The sequence below is a fragment of the Drosophila bipectinata genome, chromosome XR, assembly GCF_030179905.1.
Source record: "Drosophila bipectinata strain 14024-0381.07 chromosome XR, DbipHiC1v2, whole genome shotgun sequence".
Taxonomy (NCBI): Eukaryota; Metazoa; Arthropoda; class Insecta; order Diptera; family Drosophilidae; genus Drosophila; species Drosophila bipectinata.
Genome location: NC_091735.1, coordinates 3,537,276 through 3,565,154, shown reverse-complemented (window position 1 = coordinate 3,565,154; position 27,879 = coordinate 3,537,276). Strand labels below are relative to the sequence as shown.

At 37.7% G+C, this 27,879-nt stretch overlaps 2 protein-coding genes across 4 annotated transcripts in view; one reads left to right on the top strand and one right to left on the bottom strand.

The window, feature by feature from the left end:
• The window catches only part of LOC108128711 (leucine-rich repeat flightless-interacting protein 2), a 108,605-nt gene that overhangs the window by 71,637 nt on the left and 9,089 nt on the right, over positions 1-27,879 (bottom strand). For all 3 annotated transcript variants that reach the window (XM_043211194.2, XM_070276607.1, XM_043211193.2), the window contains exon 2: positions 8,313-8,491. In XM_043211194.2, the coding sequence (XP_043067129.1) occupies positions 8,313-8,390 (78 nt within the window). In that variant the 5' untranslated portion in view covers positions 8,391-8,491. The remainder of the gene's footprint in view (positions 1-8,312; positions 8,492-27,879) is intronic.
• Positions 3-27,717, top strand: LOC108125771 (leucine-rich repeat flightless-interacting protein 2). The gene is given in 6 exon segments (XM_017242137.3): positions 3-350; positions 26,289-26,529; positions 26,532-26,569; positions 26,621-26,984; positions 27,050-27,196; positions 27,543-27,717. Coding segments are annotated over 6 exon segments (879 nt in total). The 5' UTR covers positions 3-278; the 3' UTR covers positions 27,560-27,717.

The following is a 27,879-nucleotide window of genomic DNA, read 5'->3' as shown; positions in this document are numbered from 1 at the left end:
GAAGGGCACAATACGCGATCAACGCCAAAGGCGGCCATTTGAAAGATATCAAATTCAAAAATTGATGTAAACAAATCTACTTGGAACAAATTAAATGATTAAGATTGCCAACCGCCAAATTTTTATTTTTTTCTTTGATTTTTCAAACAAAAAAAAAAAGCTGCTCGCAACGCGTCCGTAAAGTGCAACTTCAACTTAAACAAATTCACCGCGTCGGGAAACCGCCACAAGTCCATGAAAGCCAAGGATCATCACCACCAGGATCACCAGCGAGCTCCATGTCCTGCACCTGCATCGACTGCATGAGGAAAGTGACAGCGGGATTAAAGGATCCTAAGGCGGAATCGCAGGTATTTGTGCAAAAAATTAAATGTCGAGAAAAGACGAATTAAATCCACGTCTTGTGCTGAAATTTTGCACACTCCATTCAATTCTTGGCGCATACGAACTTGAAAATTAGTAGAGCTAACAATTTGAATAGTTTGAATAAAATAATTAACAAACTGCCTGTGGACAAAATAAATAAACATCAAAATATATTCAAATCACTTTCGCCCCCCGCTATTACCCATCGTTCGTTTTTTTCCATAAAAATATAGTTAAATTTAGTGCAGCCAAACATTTAATTATATACAAGCTAGCTGACCCGGCCATTGTTGTTTTGCCACCAGATGACTTTATAATTTCTGTAGATTTGTAAGAATTTATTTGGTTCGTTTGACATTGGCAGCAGTGAGCCCATTTTATGATAAATTTGGCCTCTGATTTTTAATATAGAATTGTAATGTTCACCATTTGCATTAATATTTCGAACTATTTCTGTTGCTCCGAACGATGTCATTTGAAAGCATGAATTGAATGTTCGAATTGACTTCAGGAACACGTTAGAATCTGGATCCGTGCCGATAAGTGTTCCGTTCAATGGATCAGGTGGTGTTTAAAGTTTTGGTAGTTGCACTTTTCCTGACGCGCAACACATCCCAGCTTCATTTTTGAATTTCAGAGCATAACAATGCGGACATTCCTTGTCCGTAGAACCTATTACCACTTTTGAGTGAGCATAATACTCAATATCAGGCTCATACTGGGATGCTAGACGCCGGAATGAATCAGATATAAATGCTCAATGTACCTGTTGTCGTTGTTGGTCATTTGTTCTGCGTCTATTGACTGTGAAACGGCGTGATTGTCGTTGTTCTAATCTTCTGACTTCATTGCGTTCAGCGTATATCTTCTGGTTCTTCTTAATGCAATTGCGCTATTCTAACACGTACATCAGTATTTTGTTGCTGGATTTGTTCTTCGGTTCTTTCGGATCTTCTATTTCGCATGTTTCGAGATCTACTTTTATCACGGCTTAAATCACCCCCTTTGCGGTTTCTTGACATTGCTCACTGTACAAAACACTCATAAATAGAATTAATGTATTTGCTTAATAATGAAGGACTTTTGCCCCAGTTTTAATTAAGTTTAAATGCTATGGTAGCGTGAGTTTGTCCATGTGACGATGTAATAACTAATTTTATACGCTACTTTTGGTAAGACAAACAGGATTAAAGAGGATGAAAAATAGATGTTGTCGGATTCTCAGACGTACTCAATACGCTCATAAACTTTCGTGAGAATCGGTTAGCCGTTTTTCGGAAAAATGTTTGCTCTTAAAAATTCGTAAACGCATAATTTTACTCCGATTTTAAAATTTCCGCCATTTTCCAATAGTTAAATGTTGTAGCTTTTGAAAAAAATGGATCTTCAGTTAATTGAAACAAAAAGAATACAAATTGTACACAAGTAACTGACATTTTGAAATTTTTTCTTGTTTTTCGGACTTTGGCGACATTTTTTCGGTACAACGTACAAGAAATGGTATAATTTTTGACATATATCAATATTGTCCCATTATTTTGGAATAAGTTGGGACCAATTTCATTAATAAATGAAAATTGTTGGAGTTATTACGTTATTCCCAAAACAAGTCACTGCAATCGTGCTAGCGCTTGGGAGAAACAGTGTGTAATTGGTGTAACACCAATGAAAGTATCTGAGTAGTGTAAAACCTAAGTTAATTCTAGAATCTTTCTTTTGTCAACTGTGTCAACTTCAAACAAGGATTGAGGTGTTGAATTTCGAGGAAACGGAAAAATCCTTGATTTTTAAACAATCTTTATGATTGAAAAAAGTAAAAAAAAAATCGTTAATGAACAAACAGCGCCGTCCAAACTCATCTAACGCCATACAATACATTCAACTGCCGAATCTAAAGTTGCAAAAGTGGTAAATACTTAGACTACAATCGTTTTCAGGCCAAGTTCACAAATATGGTTCAAATCGATTCATGAATGTCGGCAATTAATAAATTACATTATTTATTAAATTGTTTATCAGAACCAGCTCTTAAAGTAGTTCAACCGTATCAGGTGACAGAAGAGTACTATCAGAAGTCATTAGCCCGACTTAAATGAATATAGGAAATGTCCTATATCAAATATAAACCGCCTCCCCCAACCGATGATCTCTTCTATCACAGGGATCGTGTCAAATCGTGTCGATTATGATCAATCTTCGTCTAATCAATGAGATGAGGAGACGAGATGGTGACACTTTTGTCCAAAAGTGTGCAACGCAGTGAAGGAGACATCTCCGACCCTAAAAAGTATTTGACACGAGAGCTATTTTTAGCAAAACATTACGACATGCCAAATTTCATAAGGATCGGTCGACTATATGCTATAGCTGCCATATAACTGAACGATCGAAAATGACCCAACTTTCGTGTTTTTGAAGATAGAAAGTTGAAACTCAGTACAGTTTCTATTTTTGATCAGTTGATCCAACATACCAAATTTCATTAGGATTGGCCGACTATATCCTATAGCTGCCATATAACTGAACGATCGGAAATGGTTTTTGGTAGAAATACCAACCTTGGTATTTTTGAAGATAGAAGCTTGGGACTTTTTTTTAGATTTTTTATTTTATTTAATTGGTTTTATTATGATGTAATCATAAGGATCTGCCAACTATATCCGATGTTTGCGATATATATCCGATTTTAACTGCAAGGGTATATCAACTTCGGCTCCACCCGAAGTTAGCTTTCCTTTCTTGTTTTATGATGTTTTATATTTGTTAAGGATGTAGTCTCATGTGTGAGGTTGAAAAAATCGATTTTATTTTTTTCACATATTTCGATAGTATTGTTTATTACAATGTTAATTACTGTTTATTACTGTTAATGTTTCAAATAAAAAATATCAAATAATGTTAGTAACGAATAGCAGAAAGTAGGCTGTGAGCATGACGTTTCACACATGTAGTGTGTGAAGGGCACAATACGCGATCAACGCCAAAGGCGGCCATTTGAAAGATATCAAATTCAAAAATTGATGTAAACAAATCTACTTGGAACAAATTAAATGATTAAGATTGCCAACCGCCAAATTTTTATTTTTTTCTTTGATTTTTTAAAATAAAACATGGGTCCGTCGAATATGGGCAACCCTGTATATACTTTATAGGGTGGGAGATCTCTCCTTCACTGCGTTGCACACTTTTGACCAGAATTATAATACCCTCTGCAAGGGTATAAAAACACGATTAGAAAGTTAACTTCGGGTGGAGCCCAATCCGGGCGTTCCGACTTATTTACTGCGTTCAAAGGAAAGTAGGGTATGTGTGCAAAGTTGGAAGTCGATACTTTTAAACCAGTGGGGGCAAAACGAACACATATGTATGTTTAAAATTTAAGTGTATGAGTAGCAGAGAAAAACAATGAGAGCAGAGCAGTAGCTTTTTATACCCTTGCAAAGGGTATTATAATTTTGTCCAAAAGTGTGCAACGCAGTGAAGGAGACATCTCCGACCCTATAAAGTATATATTCTTGATCAGGATCACCTCCTGAGTTGATCTGAGCATGTCCGTCTGTCCGTTTGTACATTAACAAAATGTTTGTGCAAAACATTACGACATGCCAAATTTCATAAGGATCGGCCGACTATATCTTATAGCTGCCATATAACTTAACGATCAAAAATGACCCAACTTTCGTTTTGAGAACGATCTCTCACCGCTAGCCACAGATATGGGAATAGTCAATAATATACGATATCCAATAATAGTGTTCGGGAAACTACTTCCGTAAGAACGGAGAAATCGAAGAACCTGAATAGCGTTTTGCATTTCATCAGTAATAAAATGGGGGAAAATTATGAGTTCCGAAAAAAGCTTAGAATGCAGGTCCTTTTCGTTCTCGTAACGTAGCGCTAAGTCTAGGTCCTTACAATGCTTTAATAAATCGTCTTCAGGCCTTTTTTTTCAATCTTTTCGGATCGTCGTCGCGTACGGGTCGCGAACGTACAGGTCGCGATAGTACGATTTTTCCATATAGTAAAATATATTTTGTTGTTTACCACTTTGTTTTTATAAATAAATTTATATTTTCATAAAAAAACATGTTTCACCAAATTTTTTTTTTTAGTTAAAAATTAAAATTAAATTATTATTGTCACACAATTTAAAAACTTGTTAAACAAAAAAAAAATTTTTTTTTTAAATAATAATTTAAAAAAAAAAAAAAAAACGGTTGCGAACGTCCATTTTAAATTTCAATATCAAACAAGAAAGCGAAGCTAACTTCGGGCGGAGCCGAAGTTGATATACCCTTGCAGCATCATAATAAAACCAATTAATTACAATACAAAATCTAAAAAAAAAGTCGCAAGCTTCTATCTTCAAAAATACGAAAGTTGATATTTCTACCAAATACCATTTCCGATCGTTCAGTTATATGTCAGCTATAAGATATAGTCAACCGATCGTTATGAAATTTGGTAGATCAGATTAACTGACCAAAAATAGAATGTGTACCAAGTGCCAGCTTTCTATCATCAAAAACACGAAAGTTGGGTCATTTCCGATCGTTCAGTTATATGGCAGCTATAGGATATAGTCGGCCGATCCTTATGAAATTTGGCATGTCGTAATATTTTGCCAAAAATAGCTCTCATGTCAAATTTGAACTCTCTAACTCAAAAAACACCAAAGTTATACCATTTCCGATCAATCAGTTATATGGCAGCTATAGGATATAGTCGGCCGATCCCGGCCGTTCCGACTTATATACTGCGTGCAAAGGAAAGAAGGGTGTGTGCAAAGTTTCAAGACGATAGCTTAAAAACTGAGAGACTAGTTCGCGTAGAAACGGAGACAGACGGACAGACAGACGGACAGACAGACGGACAGACGGACAGACGGACATGCTCATATCAACTCAGGAGGTGATCCTGATCAAGAATATATATACTTTATAGGGTCGGAGATGTCTCCTTCACTGCGTTGCACACTTTTGGACAAAATTATAATACCCTCTGCAAGGGTATAAAAAGTGGCTTGCAAAAGTCGGAATTTGTTTTAAATTTCAATAGTTTTCACTAAAATGACTTAACACATGAAGTTTCATCCACCTGGTTTCACTTCATGCGAAGCAATTACAATAAAATTATGTTGAAGAGCGCATTCGCACTCGCCCCTCTGTGCTTTCTCTGCACAGATCGTCTCTTTTTGTACTTTTTAAGTTTTTTGCAATCCTCTGTAAGCAGCCCAATAAAGCTGACCGCGTTATTTTCTGAATTCACCAAAAGACGCCCCCAACTTCTTACTTCAATACTACTGGGAACTTTTGCGGTAGCAACGCCTTCCTACATACCATTAGTCAGTGCAAACTCGCTTGCTACACATTTCCAGAGCAAATAGGTTGGCCATTAAGCCAGAAACAAAACGAAATGAAACCGTATATAAAAGGTTTTTTCGAGACAGTTTCGTACAGGCTACGAACATAATTGAGACCCATTTTTAGGTGCTCTGAAGCGAGTTTATTAGTTTCATAGCCAGCTAGATATTTGATTTTCGTCAATTTTTCGAAATATTAGGTTATAATGAAAAGTTTAAAAGGATAAGTAATGTTTTATTTTTTTAGCAAAATAGAAATTCTATGCTTTTTGATGCAACGACCTTGGCCAAATATCGGGCAGCAGGAGGTGACAAATAAGCAGGTAGGGGTCAAAATACCAATGCGAAGATACCTAAGTAGAATTCATTTGACACTCAAACGTTGCGAACTTGCGCATAATCTGCAGTAACAGACCAGGCGGGAAATATGCTAAATCAGATATAAACAGTCGAAGGAATAACATGCTAATGCAGATGATAAGATCTTAGGTTTTATACACATAATATTTCAATATTATACTTTTTTAAATATTTGAATAATAAATGAATACAAATACGTAACACTAATTAGTGTTACTATTCATTCTTTTCCAGCAGCGCTTTCTTTAAGGGGTTATATACCTTCTTTGTCGAAAAAAAATAGGAAAGTTCGGATTTTTTTTAGGTATGTAGCGATTACTTAATTACACGGATGTTTTAATTTTTTAATAGTACACTTTATTAACAATGATGGTGTAAAATTTGCTGGAAAAATATTAAATAGTTTTTAAAGGGTGGCTGTTTCCCTTAGAGGCTTTTTTTTTAGAGCCTTGCGGTGACAGTTTCCCAGGTCAACTGAAACCAAAAAAGTAAAAAAATTTCATTAGTTTAGTGTAAATCCTTGTGCTTGAACGATCGATTTTAAATTTTTTTGTTTTTTATGCATACGGGAACGATTTATGCTAAAAATGAACGTTTTGGTCTCTAGAAATTTCACTAAAAAATTCATTTCGGCGAAAAAAAAATTTGTGCGTGAAAAGTCGATCGATTAAGCACAGAAGATTTTCATTATGAACATTTAAAAAAAAATGTGAAGTAAATCGGTTCAGTAGTTTTCCGACAATCCATGTCACCGCAAAGTCATTTTTCAACAAACACCATTTCGAGATATTGGCGTTTAAAGTTTCAAGTTCAGTTCAAGGCCGCGACAAGGTGCGCGGTTAGGAGCGCTCTAACTTTTTTTCTACAGCTCCAATCTCTATGAAAATTTGGGAAACTCAAGGAGTTGTTCTTTAAGATAAAGCAATAAAAAAATTCTCGATTTTTTGAAAATAAAAAAGGTATATAACCCCTTAAGCAAACAAGGTTTACCCGAAGCAAGGATTAACAATAAAGTTAAGATAGACTAAGGCTTATCCTTATGAAATTGGGTAGGTCGGATCGATTGGCCAAAGATAGAATCCATAAAAAATCTCAACTCCCCAACTGCAAAAATACTAAAGACATGGCATTGACGACCAATCATTTATAGCAGCTATAGGATATATTCGACTGATCGCGGCCGTTCCGACTTATATACTGTGTGCAAAGTAAAGAAGGGTTTGTGAAAAGTTTTAAGGGGAGGATAAGGTATTACATTTTTTTTTTTTTTCATATTTTTTTATTTTTTAAATTGAATGCATAATATCTGAAGAATATTGTGTCAATTTTGAAGAATATTTGTGTCAAATTAAAGCAAAATTGACGAAGTTGCTTGCAAACGTTTTACACTGGATTTTGTTTTGTTTAAAACTTTAAAGCGTTATTCCCACAACTCACGTTTTCAAAGTCGGTGCCCCTCATAACTTCAAAACTACTGCACCGATCCTTTTGAAATTTTAAACACTATTTCTGTACATATTTTACGAGGTAACGCTGTTGAGTTTTTTTTTTTTTTTTGTTCATAATTTCCATTTTGCAATGACAAATTAACCGATTTTTTACCAAAAAATTGAGTTTTTCACTTCAAAGTCTTCGAAAAAATTAAAAAATTTCAATTTTCAAAAAACCTTCACAGCGTTACCTGGGGCGAACTATTATTTAACGAATGAACTTTCATTTTTTGATTACAAATGATCCAGCACCGAGTTATGAGGGGCACCGCAATTCAACTTTTTTTGGCGACACGTCCGGACAATTGCTACCATTGCCATATTTTTAATAATTTTTTTGTAAACATTTGATAAAACATTCTTCTAATGTCATACTTTAATAAACCGTTGGTTGAATAAATAAATTTTAACTGTGTCGTCAGGAAAAAAATCACAAAAACATGGCCTTTTTCGCACGATTTGACCTTACCCTCCCCTTAAGTTAATGCTTTAAATCTGAATGACTAGTTTGCGTAGAAACAGACAGACAGACATACTTATATAAACTTAGACGATGATCCTGATGAAGAATATATGTACTTCATAGGGTCGGAGATGTCTCCTTCACAGCGTGGAAAATTTTTGATCAATATTATTATACCTTTTGCAATGGTATAAAAATTCAAATTCCCATTCAGGGAGTAGAAATAAAAAGAATAAATAAAATTGGTGAACTATTGTTTAACGATTCTTACCTCTTTTGTTATTTGATCTAATGCATTATCTTCTGCATTGACTTTTGGTGTGTTGCGTCGCCGACCCGTATTTTCCATTTCATTAAATTGTTGACCTTTTTAATTAACAAATATTGTGATTCCAATCATTCACTTGTATTAGTCACTGTGTATAAAAAGCTCATAAGCTCCTAAGCAGCCTAAAAGAAGATCATGAATAAATATCAATATAAAAATGTAAAACATGAAAAGAAAGCTAAATTCGGGCGGAGCCGAAGTTTATATACCCGACAATTAAACTATGAAATATAGTTAGCTGATGTCTCCTTCACTACGTTGCACACTTTTGACCACATTTTACAACTTCTGCAAGGATAAAACAAGAAAGGTCGGCTATAGTTGAGTTTCCAGATCATATTATACCCGATACTCATCTTCTCCACCCACATGTGACGCAACATTTAAAAATGGGGATTATCGGCCAAAATATTATTGTTAAATACTTTTGGGTTAGGGAAAATAACAACAATAACTATAAACTTGACCTGCGTTGCTATCCTTCGAGGCTTCATGCAAAATCTTATATGTATGTAGCTCTATCTCTTATAGTCTCTGAGATCCATGAGCTCATACGCGGATCGACGGATGTGGCTCTATCGACTCGGCTGCTGATAGTGATTAAGAATAAATATTTATTCACTGTATTTCACTATTTGCACAAAAGCAATACACCCCTGCACCTAAATTAAATTTTATTCCTTATGATAAATATACAATCCGCGCCACAAAAAAAGCCGCACTTTGAAGGTTTACAAATTTTTAACTTTCAGGGCCTGTGGTTCATTTATATGATTTCGAATTTGCCCAAATTTTTTTTTAATAAGTTAACTGATGGTATGTTAATAAAAGTGCATACCAATTTTTAGTTTAAATTTGTTTTTAATATTAAAAAAATTGTTGTTTTTGGTTTCACCCTAGTTTTAACGACTTTTCACTATTCTGGCACTTTTTAGGAAAAAATTCATAAAAGTTATAATAATGAAAAAATTCAACAAAAACTATTTATTTCCAATTGAATACCGTACTAACTATAAAAAAAATTTAAATATAGGCAATTTAACAATAGACATATTTTTTAAATTTAGCTTAATACTTAGTAATTCCGCCTTTGGCCTTTATTACAGATTTGACCCTATTGGTAATAGAATCGTAAATGGAACACAAATATTCCTTCGTTATATCGTGTATCCATACCTTTTCTATAATTTGTTTTAAATCCTCCATAGTTTTGGGCTTTCGCTTTCTTATTTTGGCACCCATATAGGCCCAAACATTCTCGATTGGATTAAGGTCTAGGCTGTTTCCTGGCCAATCTAAGGACTTAATGCCCAATTCTTCCTTCAAATTTTGTATCTTTAGATAGAAAAATGATAAATTTAACTGAATAAGTTGTTTTCATAACAATCGGACACTGAGTAACTCACAGATCGCGCTCGATGGCAAGGTGCAGAATCATCCTCAAAAATGGGTTCTTGTTCTTCTTCACTTATGGACTCAATGCTAGACAGAACTCCACTTAAAATTATTTATTTGTATTTTTCTGCATTATATTTGGGTATGCATCCCCATACCATAACATACGGTGAATGCTTTACTGTGGCTATGCAGCAATTTTCAGAATAGCGTTCCCGACGTCTACGGCGCAGTTTGAGAATTCCATCAGATCCAATGAGATTCAATTTGGACTCATCTGAAAGTAGCACTCTTGACCAATCAGAAGCATTCCAATTTTCCTTGTCCTTTGCCCAGTTTAGACGATTTTTTTTCATTCGCGGATTCAAAAGTGGCTTTTTTGCAGGTGATCTTGCGAGCATTCCCATGGAGTTAAGCCGACGTTGAACAGTTCGCTCCGAAATATCTTTTGAAAACTGTTCCTGAACCTCAGATCTTATCTGCACTGCAGTTTTGAAACGATCCTGCAGGCTCGTCCTCATAATAAAGCGATCTTCTCGTGACGTGGTGCATTTTTTTTTACCTGTTCCTTCTTTCTTTTTTACTTCACCTGTCTCACGATATTTTTTTAAAAAGCGACGCACTGAGCTTTCATTGAAATGTGTTTCAGCCGATATTTGCCGATTTGACACATTTTGTTCCGCCAATAAAATAATTTTGTCTTTATTGCGATCAGTGAACTGCTTTTGCTTTGGCATGACTTTACAGGTGTCTTTACAAAAAAAATTCTACCAAAAGCGACTTAAACAACAGCGCTCTTCAAAGGACGAAATTATGTCGAAAATAGTCAAGGGTAACCCTCCTAAAAAAATAATGTCCAAAGAATAAAATTTAGGGAAACCCCAGCATAGTGATTGCACAATTTTCAAATTTTTTTAAGTGCGGCTTTTTTTGTGGCGCTGACTGTATATCGGATCAAATAAACATATATGTATTTAAAATATCGGATAAAGTTGACAGATCCTTATAGAAATTTAAGTATCAGGCCAATTTGGTATTATGTGAGTTTTAAAAAAAGTTCCATGTTTGTAGTTATGGCACCCCCGATCGTTCAGTTCATTAAATAAGGTTGTACTCTGGGGGTATTTTTTCTAGCTTTCGTGTCAAGCGCATAGATCTATTTTTACTCATCGCATAGACATTTACTATATTCACTATATCTTGTTGGAAACGTCGCAAACATGGAGCAAAATAAAGAGAAAATCCGGCAAATTTTACCAAAATACTACGACAAAGGCAAAAATGAATCTCAAGCTGCCAATAAAGTTTGTGCAGTTTATGAACCCAATACTGTTTCTATTTCAACCGTTTCTATTTCAGATAAGTTGGCCAAAAATAAAATTCATAGAAAGTCCCATCTTTTGACTTTAAACAAAAAAGGACGGCTATAGTCGAGTTTTCCGACTATATTATACCCGGTACTCATTCTTTCCACCCACACTTTAAATAATCTTAAAAGTTTAAAAGTATCGATTTTTAGAAAAAAAATGTTGCATTCTTTTGCGCTTGGGAAAACATTTCCCAAAAACATTAATGAACTGGCACTACAACGATATTTGCGTTTTTGCGGCGGGAGTGGGCGTGGCAAAACTTTGACAGAAACTTAATCTACGTAGATGCCAAATCAACCGTGTTTAGAGGAGATGTTGACACTTATATACCAGTTCCCATACAAACGTGATATAATTTTGAGATTATAAGAAATAGAATAATCAGATCTTCTGATACTTACAGTTCTTACCTACAAATCTCAATTTAGCTCAATCCGACTTATCATAATTTTTTGACTATATTGACTTTTTATTCTGCTTCCGTACTAAATTGTTTTTGTGATTTTTTTCCCCCAGCTCAAAAGTATGCAACAAAAGTTTGGTGAGCATCGGAGCATAAATATATACATATATGTATTTATGGTTTTTATAGTAAATAAAATTTTAAGGGCCTTTCAGTTGTGTCCCCTTTATTTTTAAATATTTCTGCAGACTTGGAAATTTATTCGTTTCGTGTTTTACGATAAACGATACCTTCTCTATACTTTCTTTTCATTCCAAAATAGACTCGATTTTTTTTAATAACAGTTAAATTTTTACTTTGACATTTTCCGCAATAAAATATATATGGGTATTCCGCAATAACCACAAACAAAATATTCAAAACCAATAAAATATGTTTTTGTCTCATAGCGGACGTGCTTTCCCGAGCTTCAGGAAAACTGCAAAATAATCGCAGTCAACCAAACCAAAATCTGGAGTAACCCAATATATGCAAAAAGATGGTGAACCACACTATATTTAAAGAAAAAAACAAGATTTATTATATAAAAGTTGTTATGTGTTAAACCAGTGCATAGTTGTTTAAATAAATAAGTTCCACGTAATAAGCTCATTGAAAAAATATCAAAAGAACGAGCGTAGAAGCTTAGTGAACCAAAGAAACGGCTTCTACTCTTACTTTTCAACCCGCGATACCGAAGCGGAACAATCGGCGATTTTAAGCAACCCGGCTTTACTGACCGCTGAAACCCAAAGGGCACGGTCTTGCTCACCCGCTCTGCTCACTCCGACTCCCGCGTCATGGAGTTCGCTGTGTAAAACACCCCCTCCAAAATCGGAAACAAATTTCGCACAACAAAAAATAGTGCTACAATTTCTGAAACCACAGCGACAACCACTGCAATTCATAGTACCGCGACGTTAACGACTACAGCGAGCACAAAAACAACGAGTACGGCCACGCAGACTGAAACGGATCGCTACATTCAAATCAAGCGCAAGCTTAGCCCGCAGAGTAATTCGGCAGGCAATAAAACAAAAAAAAAATTGACAGCGTCCAGAAGACCGAAGAATAGTCAGGCTGATCCAGTAGCAACAGATTTTCCCTACTGGCCCCTACTTGAGGAAAACCAACCAGCGCAAGCACCGCAAACAAAATCCAAGCCCTCTCCATCTATATCAGGGAGAAAGCCTATTAACATTCTAAATAAAGATAAAAAGCCACAACCCCTCTTCAAGGCCGCGCTCGAGCCAGAAAGTAGGTCGCTGAAGAAGAACGAAGTCTACCCAATCTACAAGCTGCAGTATCTTTTTCATCGGAGAATCACTGTTGAAAAGCCACATAAACGCAACGGTCCAGTGCAATGCACCAATTGCCAAGATTATGGATACACTAGGTCATACTGCACACTTCGGGCTGTCTGTGTAGTCTGCGGGGACGCGCACACCTCCGCTCACTGCACTACAAACAGGGACAGTACTGTGAAGAAATGTGGAAACTGCGGAGGCAACCATACGACAAACTATAGTGTTGCGTGACCGCAACGCACAACCAAAATCCACAGAATGCGTACATTGCGTCAAAAACTACGCCAGACGTCTTCTTCGCCAAACTGCTCATTCGGTCCTTTAAACATCACCAACGGCTTCTCCTATCCGAATGCTCTCAATCTTAATGGAAAATCCAATTCCGCCTAACTCACAAAGCCAACAAAGTATGATGGAGCTGTCATTTATGAACGACTAATGTCAAACGACCATGCAAACACTTTTTCAAAACCTGAAGATGGTAATACAGCTAATCGTAGCACAACAGTCTAAATAATCTATGCGGACTTTACGATTATCAATGTGGAACGCCAATGGTGACTCACGGCATAAACTAGATTGTCAAAATTCTTCAACGAAAACCATATTGACGTTATGCTACAATAAATCGAACATCTCTTTTGAGAAAGGAGGCGCACGCGTCGTGATTGGCAAAACAGCAGATCACCAGCCCCTTAGCCAACTGTCATTCCTGCCAAACGAAATCGAAAAAGTCATAAGTGAGCTAAAACCAAAACAGGCTCCCGGTGGTGACCTACTGACTCCAAAGATGTTGATCGAACTTCCAAAATGCGCTGAGTTTGTCTGTAAACTATTAAATTGGATCATTATTATAAATCCATTATCATAATGATACCGAAGCCTGGAAACTTCTGGAACTTCTGCAATAAGCCTTCTATCTCGTTTGTCTAAATTGTTTGGAAAATGCTTGTTTACTTGCATAATACCACATCTGGAAGCTTGCAATACAATCCCGGCACACCAATTTTGCTTCCGAAAAAAACCATGGAACCATGGAGCATGTGAACATCAAGATAACATCAAGATACGCTCAGCCTTCGAACAGCGAGAATACTGTAGCGCTATTTTTCTCTACGTATCTAAAGGGAAAGAAATCTATGCTCATCATTTTTTAACGAAATCATGTATTAAAATATTCCTTTCCTACATGGGGCTATAAGCAAATATATGCTTCCTCCGACCAAGCCACCACCGCGGTGAACTTTCAACAACAAGCAAATTTAAGGGGGGACAACTGAGTAACAGACGTCGACTCTGCAGCCTTTATTCGTAGCCCCTATTTTTTTAAGGGGGTCCATAGCCGAACACCTAACGTCCTTAATTTTTTATTTAGAACAAAAAATCAAGTTTGGTTAGTTTCTGTACATCAACGGCTATCGACACACGTAGGATTTTTTTTGATTTATTGATTTTTTGCAAAATGGTGAGTGATTAAAAAAATTTTCAATTTTCACGAACAAAAAACGTCACAAAATGGTTGATAAAAAAAAAGTAAGCAGTTTAAAAAAAAAATCCAACGTGTGTCGATAGTCATAGGTATAGGTTCTGAGTATACTGTCAAAATTTTAGATCGATAGGTTAAGAATTGTTAGAGTTATGTGTTCGGCCAACTCAAAAAAAGCGGTTTCGAGAAAAACGCGTTTAAAATTTTAAGTACTGTGGGATATACATACCTGTGAGACATTGCCGTAGAATGGAAAATTTCGACACTTAGACACTTTTGCCGGACTATATCTTTTTATATGTTATTTTTACAACCCTGAAGAATTTTTTAAGCGAAAAAAAATTATACATTTTTTTAAAATTCTACTTAGATGTCCCCCCCCCTTAGAGGAATTTTGGTAAAAAAAACAATTTAGTTGCTTTTGGTTTGACTGGTTTGACTTTTTGTTGATGACTCTTTAATATATTTCATTTCTAAAAGCTAAAATTTCATGGAAGGCCATCTTGCAAGAGTTTGTACCACTTGTAAGCATTTTTTTTACTCAGAACAGTTTCACCGTATGCCACTGTCTTATTTGTTTGGGTTTCTTTTTATGTATTTTAACTTTTAAAATAGACCAACGATTTTGAATCGGATAGAAATCAGGACTACTGCTTGACCAGTCTAATGTTGATATCGATTTTTCTGCAAATAATTTATTACCCAAATTAAAAAAAAAATACTTGAAATTTAAAACTTTACTGAAACTGAAATTTAAATTTAAAACCGTTTAAACAAATCCTTAAAGAATTAAAAAAAATATATATCCTTTTTTTTGCACTATAGCAAGAGTCGTCCTGAAAGATTATGTTTGGGGCACGAGAAAGATGCTCCTCCATTGAGGGTAGAAGGTGACGATTCAGAACACCTTGGAACTTTTCGTCATTCACAGTTCCATCAATTAATGCAAAAAAAAAAAAATAATAAAATAAATATGTTTTTTAACATAAGAAGTTTAATAATTTAAAAAATGCTTTCTGTTTAGGTGAGGGGCCGTTGTGCCGCTCACCTGAAGAGCGCATCCGCGCTGAAGAGCGCACCCGCGCTGAAGAGCGCACCCGCGCTAAAGAGCGCACCCGCGCTGAAGAGCGCATCCACACTCGCCCCTCTGTGCCCTCTCTTCTCGCTCGTTGGTTGTCGTCGATCTCTTTTTTTGTACTAGTTTCTAAGTTAAGTTAGTAATCTAATGTAAGCAGCCCAATAAAGCTGACCGCGTTATACCTACAAAAAGACGCCCCCGATTTTCAATTCAACATTTCATATTTTCTGGAATCTTTGGCGGCAGCAGCGCCCCCCTACAAACCATTGGTCCTTCGAGCCGGATGATTACTGGATTTTCTTCTGCCAGCAGTTCTCGGCATTGTTCCGCCAAAAGATAAGTACATTTTTCCGTCCCCATCTCTCTGCCGGTCTTCAGCAGTGATCCGAACATTAAATTTCGTTCACACTGCTGCAAGATTGTTTTTCCCTCCGTGTCAACTCCAAGTCCGAGTTTTCCGACACAACGGCAGGTTGAGATTTTCTAATAATCTATAATAATCTTCGGCAAATTTTTCTATCCGTCTCCGTTTTGTGTGCTGCCCATATTCCTCGCCGTTTTCGGCCTCTCCGTTATTCATTCGCTTGCCAACGGTCGAGGCATATGTGCATCCGCATACATATGTACATACGCACATACATATTTTTTTGGTGCAATTAATCCGCGAACAATTCGCAAGTGAACAGTGAAATTGTGTGGTGACAAAAAGAAGGCATAATTAATATTGGCCACCGGTGTGAATTAGTTCCGGAATTTCCAAATTCACCGAACAGTCCGCCGCTGTCGTAATATTTGTTTTTATCTTCCTCAATCAGTGCCATTTTTTACACCACATAACTTTTCTGTTCCCCCAATTATACAGTCCACTTATTAAAGCTCCACTGTGCCAACATATGCCCACATGCCCTTACATATATCCGTACCTGCATGCATGTCCATATATTTTCTGCCTTCAATTCCAGGAAATATATAACCGATAAAATTTAACATATACAGTCCACTTATCGAAGCTCTACTGTACCATCATATGCCCCACATGCCCTTGGCCTACTTGCATGCATGTCCATATAATTTCCAAATATTTTCTGCGTCCAATTTCAGGAAATATATAGCCGATAAAATCTAAAAAAATATTTTACATTTTCTAAAACCAACAATTATAAACCGCCATTTCACTACAAATCCGTGATTGTGTCGCTTAAATTCTCGACCTAGCCGTGTTGTGTTTTTCGGTTTTGTTTATTTTTCTTTGAGGTACGTACAGGGTGCCGACGGCATAACCGGCTGCATAACAAAATAGTTTAAAAAATCAATTAATTATAAATTTATGTATTTATAATTATAACTACGAAAATTTATTTAATTCTTATTTCCCGTTCGAGCAAAGGGCCAGGTTTTTTAATTCACCTTTCCGGCCACTCAACAATTAAAGTCGAAGATTTATTTATCGGAAAATTATAATTAATTAATTTATTTATCCACCTTCTGTCCGAATAGAGCCGCGGTTTTTTAATTCCATCTTCCCGGCTTCGTGTTAATTAAATTCAATTAATTAAATATTTAGGTTCCAATTCCACCGTTCCAGCTTCGTGATAATTAACCTCAATTGATAAAAAATTAAGATTTTCAACTCCACCCTTCTGGCTCCATCATATTTAAATCCGACAGTTAGCCAAAAATTAATTATTTATATTTTTGTGTGTTAAATTCAACCCAAAGTTAAGTCCACCTTCCGGCTCCGCAAATTCGAAAATAGTTAAGAATTTAATATCTCAGTATATATTAAATTCAGTACGAACCACACAAGTCGAAATATACATACATATATAGACCGTCATCATTTTTTTCCGAACAAGCACGAATTTTCCGGTACTCTTTCCATTTTTTCGTGCCTCCAACTCTGCTTCTACTCCGCATCAGGCAACATCCGCCTACAATCCGAACAAACCTCGTCTCCTTTTGGGTTTTTTGTGGTGCCTGAAGTTTTTCTTTCCACATTCGAATTGTGCCGACACGACTTTCCTTTCCACATCGGCGCCACTAGTTCGCACTTGCTCCTTGTAATTGCCTTTCATCCGCGATCTCACCGTTCTCATCACATTAGTGCGACCGGCCACCACTTCGTACGGGGCACCTGTTGCGCGAGTCAGTCGACAAGCGCTGACCAGCGAATTGGACTCTGAGAATGCCCACGGGAGACGACAAAAAGCCGCGTTCGATCCCAGCCATCCGTTTGGACAGATCTCAATCCGCATCTCCGCGGACGCCTCTTTTGAAGCCTAAGCCTAAGGCCAGTACCAGTCCAAGGGCAAGGAGTGACGAATCCGTCAATACAACCCCCGGTCCTTCACAGAGGCAGACTCACTCCGTCGCAAAAATGGCTCCAAGTGCGGTCGAAGTGGCGTTGAAAAAGTTCATCGCCACAACAGATCGAATTATCCAATTTGAGGCTAACATAAGTACTCCGGGCGCCCCAGAAACGGAAATAGGCTCCCAATACATGTGCGAAGTTCATCGGGACCAAATTCAGGCACTATGGGAGAAGGTGGAGAAGAGCTATAAGAGCTGCTCCGATTTGCTAGCCGTGTCCGACGACAATGCGGCCGCCTCGACAGTGCTGGAAGCGAAGTACAGCTACTGTTACTCCGTCTATTCGAGATGTATTGCCCAGCTTCGGGAGAAAATTGCTTCCCAATCCACTCAGGCTCCCGTCAATGTCCACACGCCCGCGCCTACAGGCTGCCGGTTACCTCCGGTGGATACCGAGGTCTTTGCGGGTGATTATCTTCGGTGGCCCACCTTCCGAGACTTGTTTACGGCCATTTACATCCAAAACTCGCGGCTCACCCCGGTAGAGAGGTTGTTCCACTTGTTGTCCAAAACAAGTGGTGACGCCCACGCCATTGTTTCCAAGGCTCCGCTTACCCATGAGGGGTTTGACGCCGCGTGGCAAAGCCTCACAGATCGCTTTGAGAACCGGCGGCTATTGGTTAACAGCCAGTTGAAGATTCTTTTCAACATCCAGGCTGTTTCCCAAGAGTCCGGCGTCGCGCTGAAAGAGCTCCAAGCCACCATTCAGAGTTGTCTGACAGCCCTCGCAATGTCCGCCATCAATGTTGAGGCTTGGGACTGCCTCCTGGTGTGTATGATTTCGTCAAAGCTCCCCAAAGTCACACTTTCCATGTGGGAGCAATCCGTTCATAACAAGGCCGAAATTCCGACATGGAAGGAATTAGACAACTTCCTGACAGAGCGCCATCGCACTCTAGAGGCAATCGACGACGTCAGGCCTAGTGGCTCCGGGCAACTTCCGCCAAGGTCGGGAATTCCTATTGCCCCCGCTCGGAGGCTCAATTCACACGAGACTCGAGTGGTTCCGGGTCAAAAGGGCTGCGATCTCTGTTCGAGGGAGGACCACCCCATTCGCTTATGTCCGCGGTTTCTAAATATGGGTGTAAATGGGCGCTTTGACTACATTACAAGGAAGCAGTTATGTCTGAACTGTTTTGGGCGAGGGCACCAGCAGCGAGACTGCACGAGCGCCCGTACCTGTTTCACCTGCCACAGCCGACACCACACCCTCCTGCACCGCGGCAATCCGTTAGCCACCGCTCCAAGTCCGCCTATGCCGCCTACCGCTCCAAGTCCGCCTACGCCAGCAAACGGCTAAGAGGATCAGTCGAATGTGCAGGTGTGTTTCGCTTCCGGGTCAGGAGCAGTCATACTGGGCACGGCCCTTATCAACGTGTGCCATTTGGGGTGCACCGTCCAGGCACGAGCACTAATAGACTCAGGGTCCGAAGCGACCTTCATAACGGAACGACTGTTCAACCTCGTCAAGCCTCCTTTCAAGACGATTCAAGCCCAAGTTTCCGGCCTTAATCAGACCATTTCCGCGCAGTCTACGAAATTGTGCCATTTCTCCATTCGGTCGCCGTCTAGACCAGGGCTACAATTAGAGACTGCGGCCTACGTTCTTCCGCAGTTGGCAGGAAATCTGCCATCATATCCAATTTCGCGAGATCGTCTCAAGGGGCTGCCCAATATTACCCTGGCGGACCCCAACTTCTTTGAGAGCTCCCAAGTCGATGTGTTATTAGGAGCTGACATTCTTCCGTCCATTCTCCTCGGTAATTCCAAGTCTAACATCTGCGGGTCGCTTCTCGGTCAGGAGACCATTTTCGGATGGGTGCTGACCGGCCCATTATCTCCAGTCAACCCCCGCAGCGTGTCTGTTTTTTCCGCACGAGTTGCCCGCAGCCTCGGTGACTCACTGGACCAGGGAGAGGTGCCCACACGGATCAGTTCTGAATCGGATTCAGGTTGCGAGCACAATTCTGTCTCGAGTCCTGCTTTAATTTACGCATCGCATCACGCTGCACGGTGGCAATCAGCTGATGATCCGTCTGATCCACGCAACGCACAGTCACTGGAGAGCAGATGTACTCGAGGTACACAATCCTATACACAATACACAATGGATCCATCCATTGAAAAAGTGTCGGCGCTTCCTACGCCTTAGTGCCGAGGAGCGGCTCCGAGCGGCTCTCGCGAACCGCTATTGCTCGAGCTGCCTGGCCCACGAGCATTCCGACGGATCCTGTCGGCGTGGAGACGGCTGTAAGACGTGTGGTCAGGATCACCACACACTGCTGCACCCCGTGACCAAGGAGCACCGGTCACCGCCCGCGGGAGACAGTACACGGGGTGTCTCGCTCTCTCGTCGGCCGTCATCAGCCAACTCCCGGCGCGGTTCGGGTGCTTCTCGCCCTGCGTTCGCCATTTTCCGGCATTCCCAAACCGATCCACGGCCGCCGACTTCCCGGCACTCGTCGATAACTCTTCGGCATTCTTCCGCCACTGGCCGGCAGCCGTCAAGTGCTCCACTGCATTCGTCCGCCACCCATCGGGTGCCGTCCACCGCTTAATCGGCTAGCAAGAGAAGGGGAAATTTTAATCTTCAATATTTTCATATTTTAATCATACCGTAATCGGCCGACTACTTATTCTAGAGCTGCCATAATCCTAATTGATTGGAAATTCTATAACTTTGGTTATTCTATAACGATCGGAAATTACCCAAATTTCGTGTTTTTGAAGACAGAAACTTGGAACTTTTCGAAATTATTTTTTTAAATTGAATTGATACTAAAATTCTCATAGACATCGGCGAACTATACTCGATATTTGCGAGTTATATCAAATCATAACCGATTCCGCTTATATACGCCGTCGTCGCATAGAGGTCAGGATTTATGGTGGACAGTAGGACACGCTGCCGTTTGCAGGACATTTGAATGGGACCGCCGAAAGCGGAGTTCAGGTCTCTGCTATCAACGATGGGATGATAGCAATGCTTTATGCTAACAAGAAAAGCGACCAGGTAGAGACTACTCGGAAATTCTGTAAGCTGTTCTCCCGCGACCCCTTTCCACGCATCTAGGAGATTACCCAAAAGAGGATAATACCGCAGTGTGTACCTTTTCTACGTAACAGCACGAAAGCCAAACTGCAGTTGAAGGTCGCTTGGACGCTAACCAATAGGTTTTGGCACATCGCAACATACCAAGGTCGTTATTGAGACCGGGGCTGTGCCTATATTCTTGCTATTCTAGGAATCTTGCTAGGAATCAACGAATCATCAGCCATAATTAACGACTTTGTTCTAAAGATGGCATATATGGTAACTAAACGATCGGAAATTATTCAACTTTCGTGTTTGTGAAGAAAGAAAGTTCGAACTTCCTAACGATTTTTTTTTGACCAATTCATTTGACCTACCAAATTTCATAAGCATCGGTCGACTGTGTATAGCTGCCATATGACTAACTAAACGGTTGGAAGGCTTTGGTATTTTGATTTAGTTAAGATGCATGCGACTTTTTATACTTTTAGAGTACAAGGGTACATTGTAGTCGTGTGAATGTAACCACTAACCATATATAACCAAAATACAGACTACTTATTTCATACAACGAAAATGGACGCAACAATTTCTTGCGACAGGTCCGAGCTGGCCCCAGAGAGAATCTTACTCTTCTTAATATTGGATTTAATAACGAAAGAAATTATATTATTTGTAAATATTATTTTTTAATACTTCAACATACATTTTGTATTTATTTAGGAATAAGATTAAGTGTTAGCAGTTAAATGTTTTGTATATATGTATATATTTTTACAAATCAATCAAAATCAATATACTGAGATAGGAACAGGGTATGTTTCAGGCGGAGTCACTTTAAACGCCGATTGCTTTTAAGTTTTAGTTGTTCTGCAAGAGGCTTGTCCCTGCATACCCTAACGATAGAATGACTTTTAGGGAAGAGTGAAGACACGAAAACAGCTGAATGACTTGTTTACTTTTTTTGTTGTGGCACTTGATATTAATTTGGTTTAATGTAAGATCTATGTCGTTAATTTAATCATTTTCTTTTTTGGTATTTTGGTTCTTTTTGGTTCTATTATTTTGGTTCTTTAAAAAAGTCGCCGCTCGAATTTGTTACTGATGTATCGAGCCCTATTAGCGAAAATAACGTAAGCGCCAAAAAGAAAATTATACAGGAGAGGGTTTTTTCGCATTATTTTCTTGGCCACTAACATAGGCGTTCTCAGTAAATAGATGCAATTAGTGTTTGATATTTTGGTAGCCAATGCGGTTGGTAATCATTTCATAAACATTTTTTTCTGAAGAATGGCGCTTACGTTATGTTTGCAATTAGACCTTGATATAACTTTTATTTATTCTACTTATATTTTATGAAAATTTTTATTTTTATAATTCTTTATTATTATTTAATTTTTGAAAGCTGAAATGAAAAGAAATAAGGAGCTGTAAAATGTTGAAGGTAAATAAAACAAGAAAGGACCAAATAAGGAATACTCATATTTGCCACCCACAATTTAACTAACTTTTATAGTTTAAACCAGTGTTGCCCAAGATCTGCATACGGGAGAGAAAAACTCCCAAACCAATGCAAATCATCAATACATTGGTGGGAGAATTTTTTTCCCATCCATGTGGGTGCACTGAAAATAAAATTATAGTAACATTCACAAGGGGCTTACAAAAATCAATGTAATCAAATGTAATAAATGTAATCAATGTAATAAAAAATACATTTTATTAAAGGAATTAAAATAAGGCCCTCCATTTTTATGGCAAATATGGGAAATCTATGGCAAATAATGCGTAAGGAAGAGCTTCTTACTTAAAAAAATGTTCTGCGAAGAAGAAATTCGTCGCTTCAGATCGACCATTTTGGCAGAAACAAAAACAAGAATGAATTTATTACAGTGAAAACTTTTCGGTACTCCAAAAACAAAACGCCATAGGATTAGCACTATTGAGGCGGGGAAACACGAAAAATTGTTATTGTAATTGCCCTTTGCCAATGCTGGGACCAATGAAGCTTATGGCGTGAGCAACGGAACCTTATGGCGTGAGCAGTCACACAAAACTCCATATGCATTAGCATTTGCAAAAACAAATGAGCAGCGAGAGTAACGGGATGAGCAACACTAGTTTAAACTTTAACGGTATGAAAATACCGTTAACCAAGACCACACTTTTGCGCTTAATAATAATTAAAAAAAAAAAAAGGCAGCCCGCCCCCTACTACCGATTCACTAGGAAAGCAGACTACAAAGTCTATTATTCCTAAAAATTATTCGATTATATATTGACTCGGCTTTTGATGCTGATCAAGAATATATACACTTTATAGGGTATATATTATACACTGCCGCTCACCGAATAGCCCACCCAAAACATTCATATTAAAGCTGCAATAACTCACAAAATAAAAATTTCAAAACTTTTTCAAAGTTTTATTTATTTATTAAACTATGTTTATATATGTAATAAAAATAATACAAATTAATGCAGGTTGTTTAACAAGAATAACAAAAAAAATAATAATAATTCAAAAAAGTAACAAAGTTTTAACTGAAAATTTGGCTCACTTGAATAGCACATTCTACAGGAACTTCTCTGATGAACTACTCTGATGATTTTTTCGGAAGAATTAATTATATTTATAATTTAATTAATGAATTAGAAGCTTTCTTGACATATTTTCTTAAAATTCGTAATGAGTGGATACGCCACGATAATGGATGACTTCAAATATCCTGCTGGGTAAAGAGTCGTACAAACTCTTAAGGTAGTCCAGGCCGCTTGGATGGCATTAATGAGATCATTCTTATTATCATATTGCTTTCCGGACTCATAGACTTTTCTTGCTAACCATCCCCAAACATTTTCGATTATATTTAAGTCGGGCGAATAAGGTGGCCAATGTAATGTTGACACGTTTTCTTTATCAAGCCATGATTTTACGATCCTTGCCTTGTGTATTGGGGCATTGTCTTGCTAAAACTTCCATTCCAGGCTTCCAAACAAGTTTTTTGCCTCAGGAAGGGCTTTCTCTAGAACTCCTTTATATGCTGTTGCATTTATTCTTGATGTTAAGAATTGCAGTTGGAGTGTGCCGTAGTAGGAAATCGCTCCCCATACCATTCTTCCATACACCACCTTCTCGACTGTGAATTTTTTTAAGAATGTGTTCCTCTTTACGCAAATCATGGAAATAAAAGTTATATCCATCGGGCCCCTCAAGGTTAAACTTTTTTTCGTCCGAAAAAACGACTCGATACCACTCTCGATTGAGAGACATGTTAGCTCGGCAAAAGACAAGGTGTAGGGCCTTTCGAGATGCGTTTAACGGTGGTTTTTTTTTTTTTGTAATTTACGACGCTTTAAATCAGTGGTCGGCACGGCCCTATCCCGAGGGCATAGGAAATTTCTCTGCCCGAGCTCTGCCACACACATACAGTATAAATGTGTGAAACGTCATGCTCACAGCCTATTTTCTGCTATTCGTTACTAACACTAATGCGTTAAAATCATATCAATGTATTGGGGTGCCGAACACTGCTTTAAATGTTCTGCTTTAGAAATAACGCGTTTAACTGTGGCCAAGCTAGCCTTCACACCGGATTTTTCCTTAATTTTTGCAGCAGAGTCATGGGAATTGGATGCATGCCTCAAAATAACTCTCCTGTCCGCTGGCGTAACTGCACTGGAAGTTCGTCCTTCCATGTTTTTTCCATAATTCTGGGGATTCTTCAAATAGTTGCTATAACTTTGCGACTTCGTTTTGTTCTTTTTCCTATTTCTTGTAAAGAAAGTCCAACCTCCTTAAGAGCATGAATTTTTCCTTTTTCTTCGTCGTTCAACGGTTTTGCACGACCCATTTTTCGTAGTTTCGAATATCTTTGATTTTATTTTATTAAACTTTATTCAAATAATAATTTTTGTTTAATTTTCCCACTTTATGATTTATGAAAACGATCGCGAAATGATAATACAAGCAAATGCACTATTCAAGTGAGCCGAAAAATTGGGCTTTTTTAGTTAATCCAAAAGGGAATCGCTGATTACAACCAACAACTATCTACGAAATACGTGGAGTTTTTGGTTTTAGCGTAGTACTGAGACGACGAAAATCCGCTGTCGCACGAGTGACAGATGTCAAACTCCATATAAAAAAAACGGTGTAAAAAAAAATAGGAAGAAGAAATTATAATCTCCTAGATTTTTCCGGTACTCTGACGACGAAAATTTTTGTTATCGAATTGAATGGCGTTGCCGGATCAAAAAAAATAAACAGCTGATTTTGGGGTGTTGAAAGAATTAATTTTATTTATTTCGATAGCTGAAACATGGAGGCAAAATTTATGAAAGGAAAAAATAGTCGGCCCGAAAAATTTTCGGCGCGCGAGGATAAATTGAAATTAATTAGTGCGGTCAGGGCGAAGCCCATAATATAGGATTTGACCCGCAAGGGGCATTTTAATGCCATAAAATGGCATTGAAATGATTTGTGATTGATTTTGATTTTGACCCAGTTTTCTTTTTCTTAATCAGCTCCTTAGCGGCGAAATACATAAACAAAACACCAACATCCAATCGTTTTGAATTCATTTTTGCTTATTTGTTTTTTGTTTACAAACAACAGCTGTTCAGTATTACCCTTTTTCTTAATTTTTTTGGTCACACTTGCTCGGTAGCTGAATAAAGTGCGATTTCGCTAGCGGATTTTCGTCATCTCAGTACTATGCTTTTCTAAGTACTAAGTATAACAAAGAAAAAAAACAAAAAAGATACACTTATGTAGAGTAAACTATGAGATTAATGCTTTTTTGTATTAAAAAGTATGATGGGCTATTCAAGTAAGCGGCAGTGTATAATATAAAGCATAGGAATGAATAAATTACGATTGCAATATACGAATAAAATTGGTTTCGAAAATAATATAATCTGTAATCTGAAAGTTCAAAGCTTCTATCTTCAATTTGGGTCATTTCCGATTGTTTAGTTATATGATAGCTATAGGATATAGGATATGTTTTGAAATTTGGTATGTCGTTTTATTTTGCCAAAAATGGATGCCAATCAATAGAAAATCCTAACGCTCTAAGTTTAAAAACATCAAAGTTAAGGCATTTCCGATTAATCAGTTATATGACAGCAAATAATATAGCCGGCCTATCCCGGCCGTTCCGACTTATATACTGCGTGCGAAGGAAAGAAGAATGCGTGCAACGTATCAAGTTGATAGCTTTAAAACTGAGAGACTCGTTTTCTAAGGGTCCTCACTATATCCGACCTATCAATTTTCGTAAGGATCGGCGAAATATCCTATAGTTGCCACATAACTGAACCATCAGAATTGACTTAACTTTGGCATTTTTATATCAAATTCGGTTTCGTCCGAAGTTAGACTTCTTTCTTATTCTTATATTGCTTATTCTATATAAAAATTATATTTATGAAGGCCGAAGCCCGTCTTGCAGCGCGCCGACAAGCACGCGCCGAAGCCCGTGAAATACGTATGAGAGAGCTGGAGCGTCAGCAAAAGGAACAGGAACTCAACGCTGACCGAGTATTTGATTTACAAAACATAAGCGGAGGAAATATTGTCATAGATACCCATTCGACTAATTCTCCACGGCTCATATATGGTGGTCTACTTAATGCCAACCGTACTTCAGCATCTCGTCGTAGCAGTGAAGACTCTTTGGAAGAAGTTTTCGCGACTTTAAAATCGAGCTTAAAGTAAGTAGTTTTTTTGAGATTTTTTACCCTTTTAATCATTTTAAATTAAAGGACGTTGAAGAGCGCTTTAGAAAAGCCATGATAACAAATGCGCAGTTAGAAAATGACCGTGCATCACAAGCCTTTGAGGTTAAGCTACTGAAGGACAAATGCGAAATAATACAAGAGTCTTATGTACAATTGCAACGTGAATTCAAAGAGAAGTTACGGGACTGTAATATGATTAAACGAAATTTGGACCGTGCAACTATAGAGCTTAACTTGGTCCAAGGGCAGTTAAATGAACGTGATCTATTAATATCGGAACAAGGTCTTATTATTGTAGCAATTGAAATTTCTGATGGCAGCGACGCCAAACGAGCTCTTGTCAGTATTGAAAACGCCAATGTGTTAGCGTCTGTTCAAGGTTCTTTAGGTAATATATTTAGATTTTTCTCTTTTATTATAAAAACAATTAAGTAAATGTTGTAACTATTTTAGATGAAAGACTTAAAAAATTTAGTACTGAAAAACAGCAACTACTGTCTGAGGTGCACATGCTTCACCAACAACTTGACCAACATAAAAGCGGCGTTATGGTTAGAACAGGCTTTACCCATGGTGTTGAAGAAAATTATGAGACCCAAAGTAAGTTCATAGGTATATTCAAATTGACAAATACATCTGCGAAAAAAAAAATGTTAACAGAATATACTTAAATGGTCACCGTTCTCATATTTTAAACTTTAGGGATACACAGAGTATCCTTGAAGAATTGTAAAACTTTATAAAATGTTGTATGGTTTATAAAAACTTATTAAATGTGCAATTTTAAAAAAATCAAAAAATAATGATTATTCTCTGAGCGAAAAAATAAAAATCAGAAAAAATCATTATACTTCGATTTTTCCGATTCTCTGTGTATTAGATTTTTTTGATATTTTACTGCATATCTCCTTAAGTATTTTTTAATATAAAAAATCTTCATATTCAGTTTTTTCCAATGTTTAATGGTGCGGAAGGCTGTTAGAGAAAAAATTATGGTACTAAATGGTACCTGTATATGTTGTCTAATGAGATGAATGAGCTAGAGTTACAGATCGCATTCGAATTGTTTCGAATGCATTCTAGAAGCCTATACCTTTAGACGCTGATAATAAAATAATTCCAAAGAGGAAGCAAGTCATTGTTTTTTTTCATAAATATTCATTATTATGTTGTATAATTTAGTTTACATATTTTACTTAAAAGAATGTAAAAATATTTTCAATATTTACAAATAAATATTTTTCCAACACAATTTTTCCGCTAAAAAAATGTTGTAAAATAAT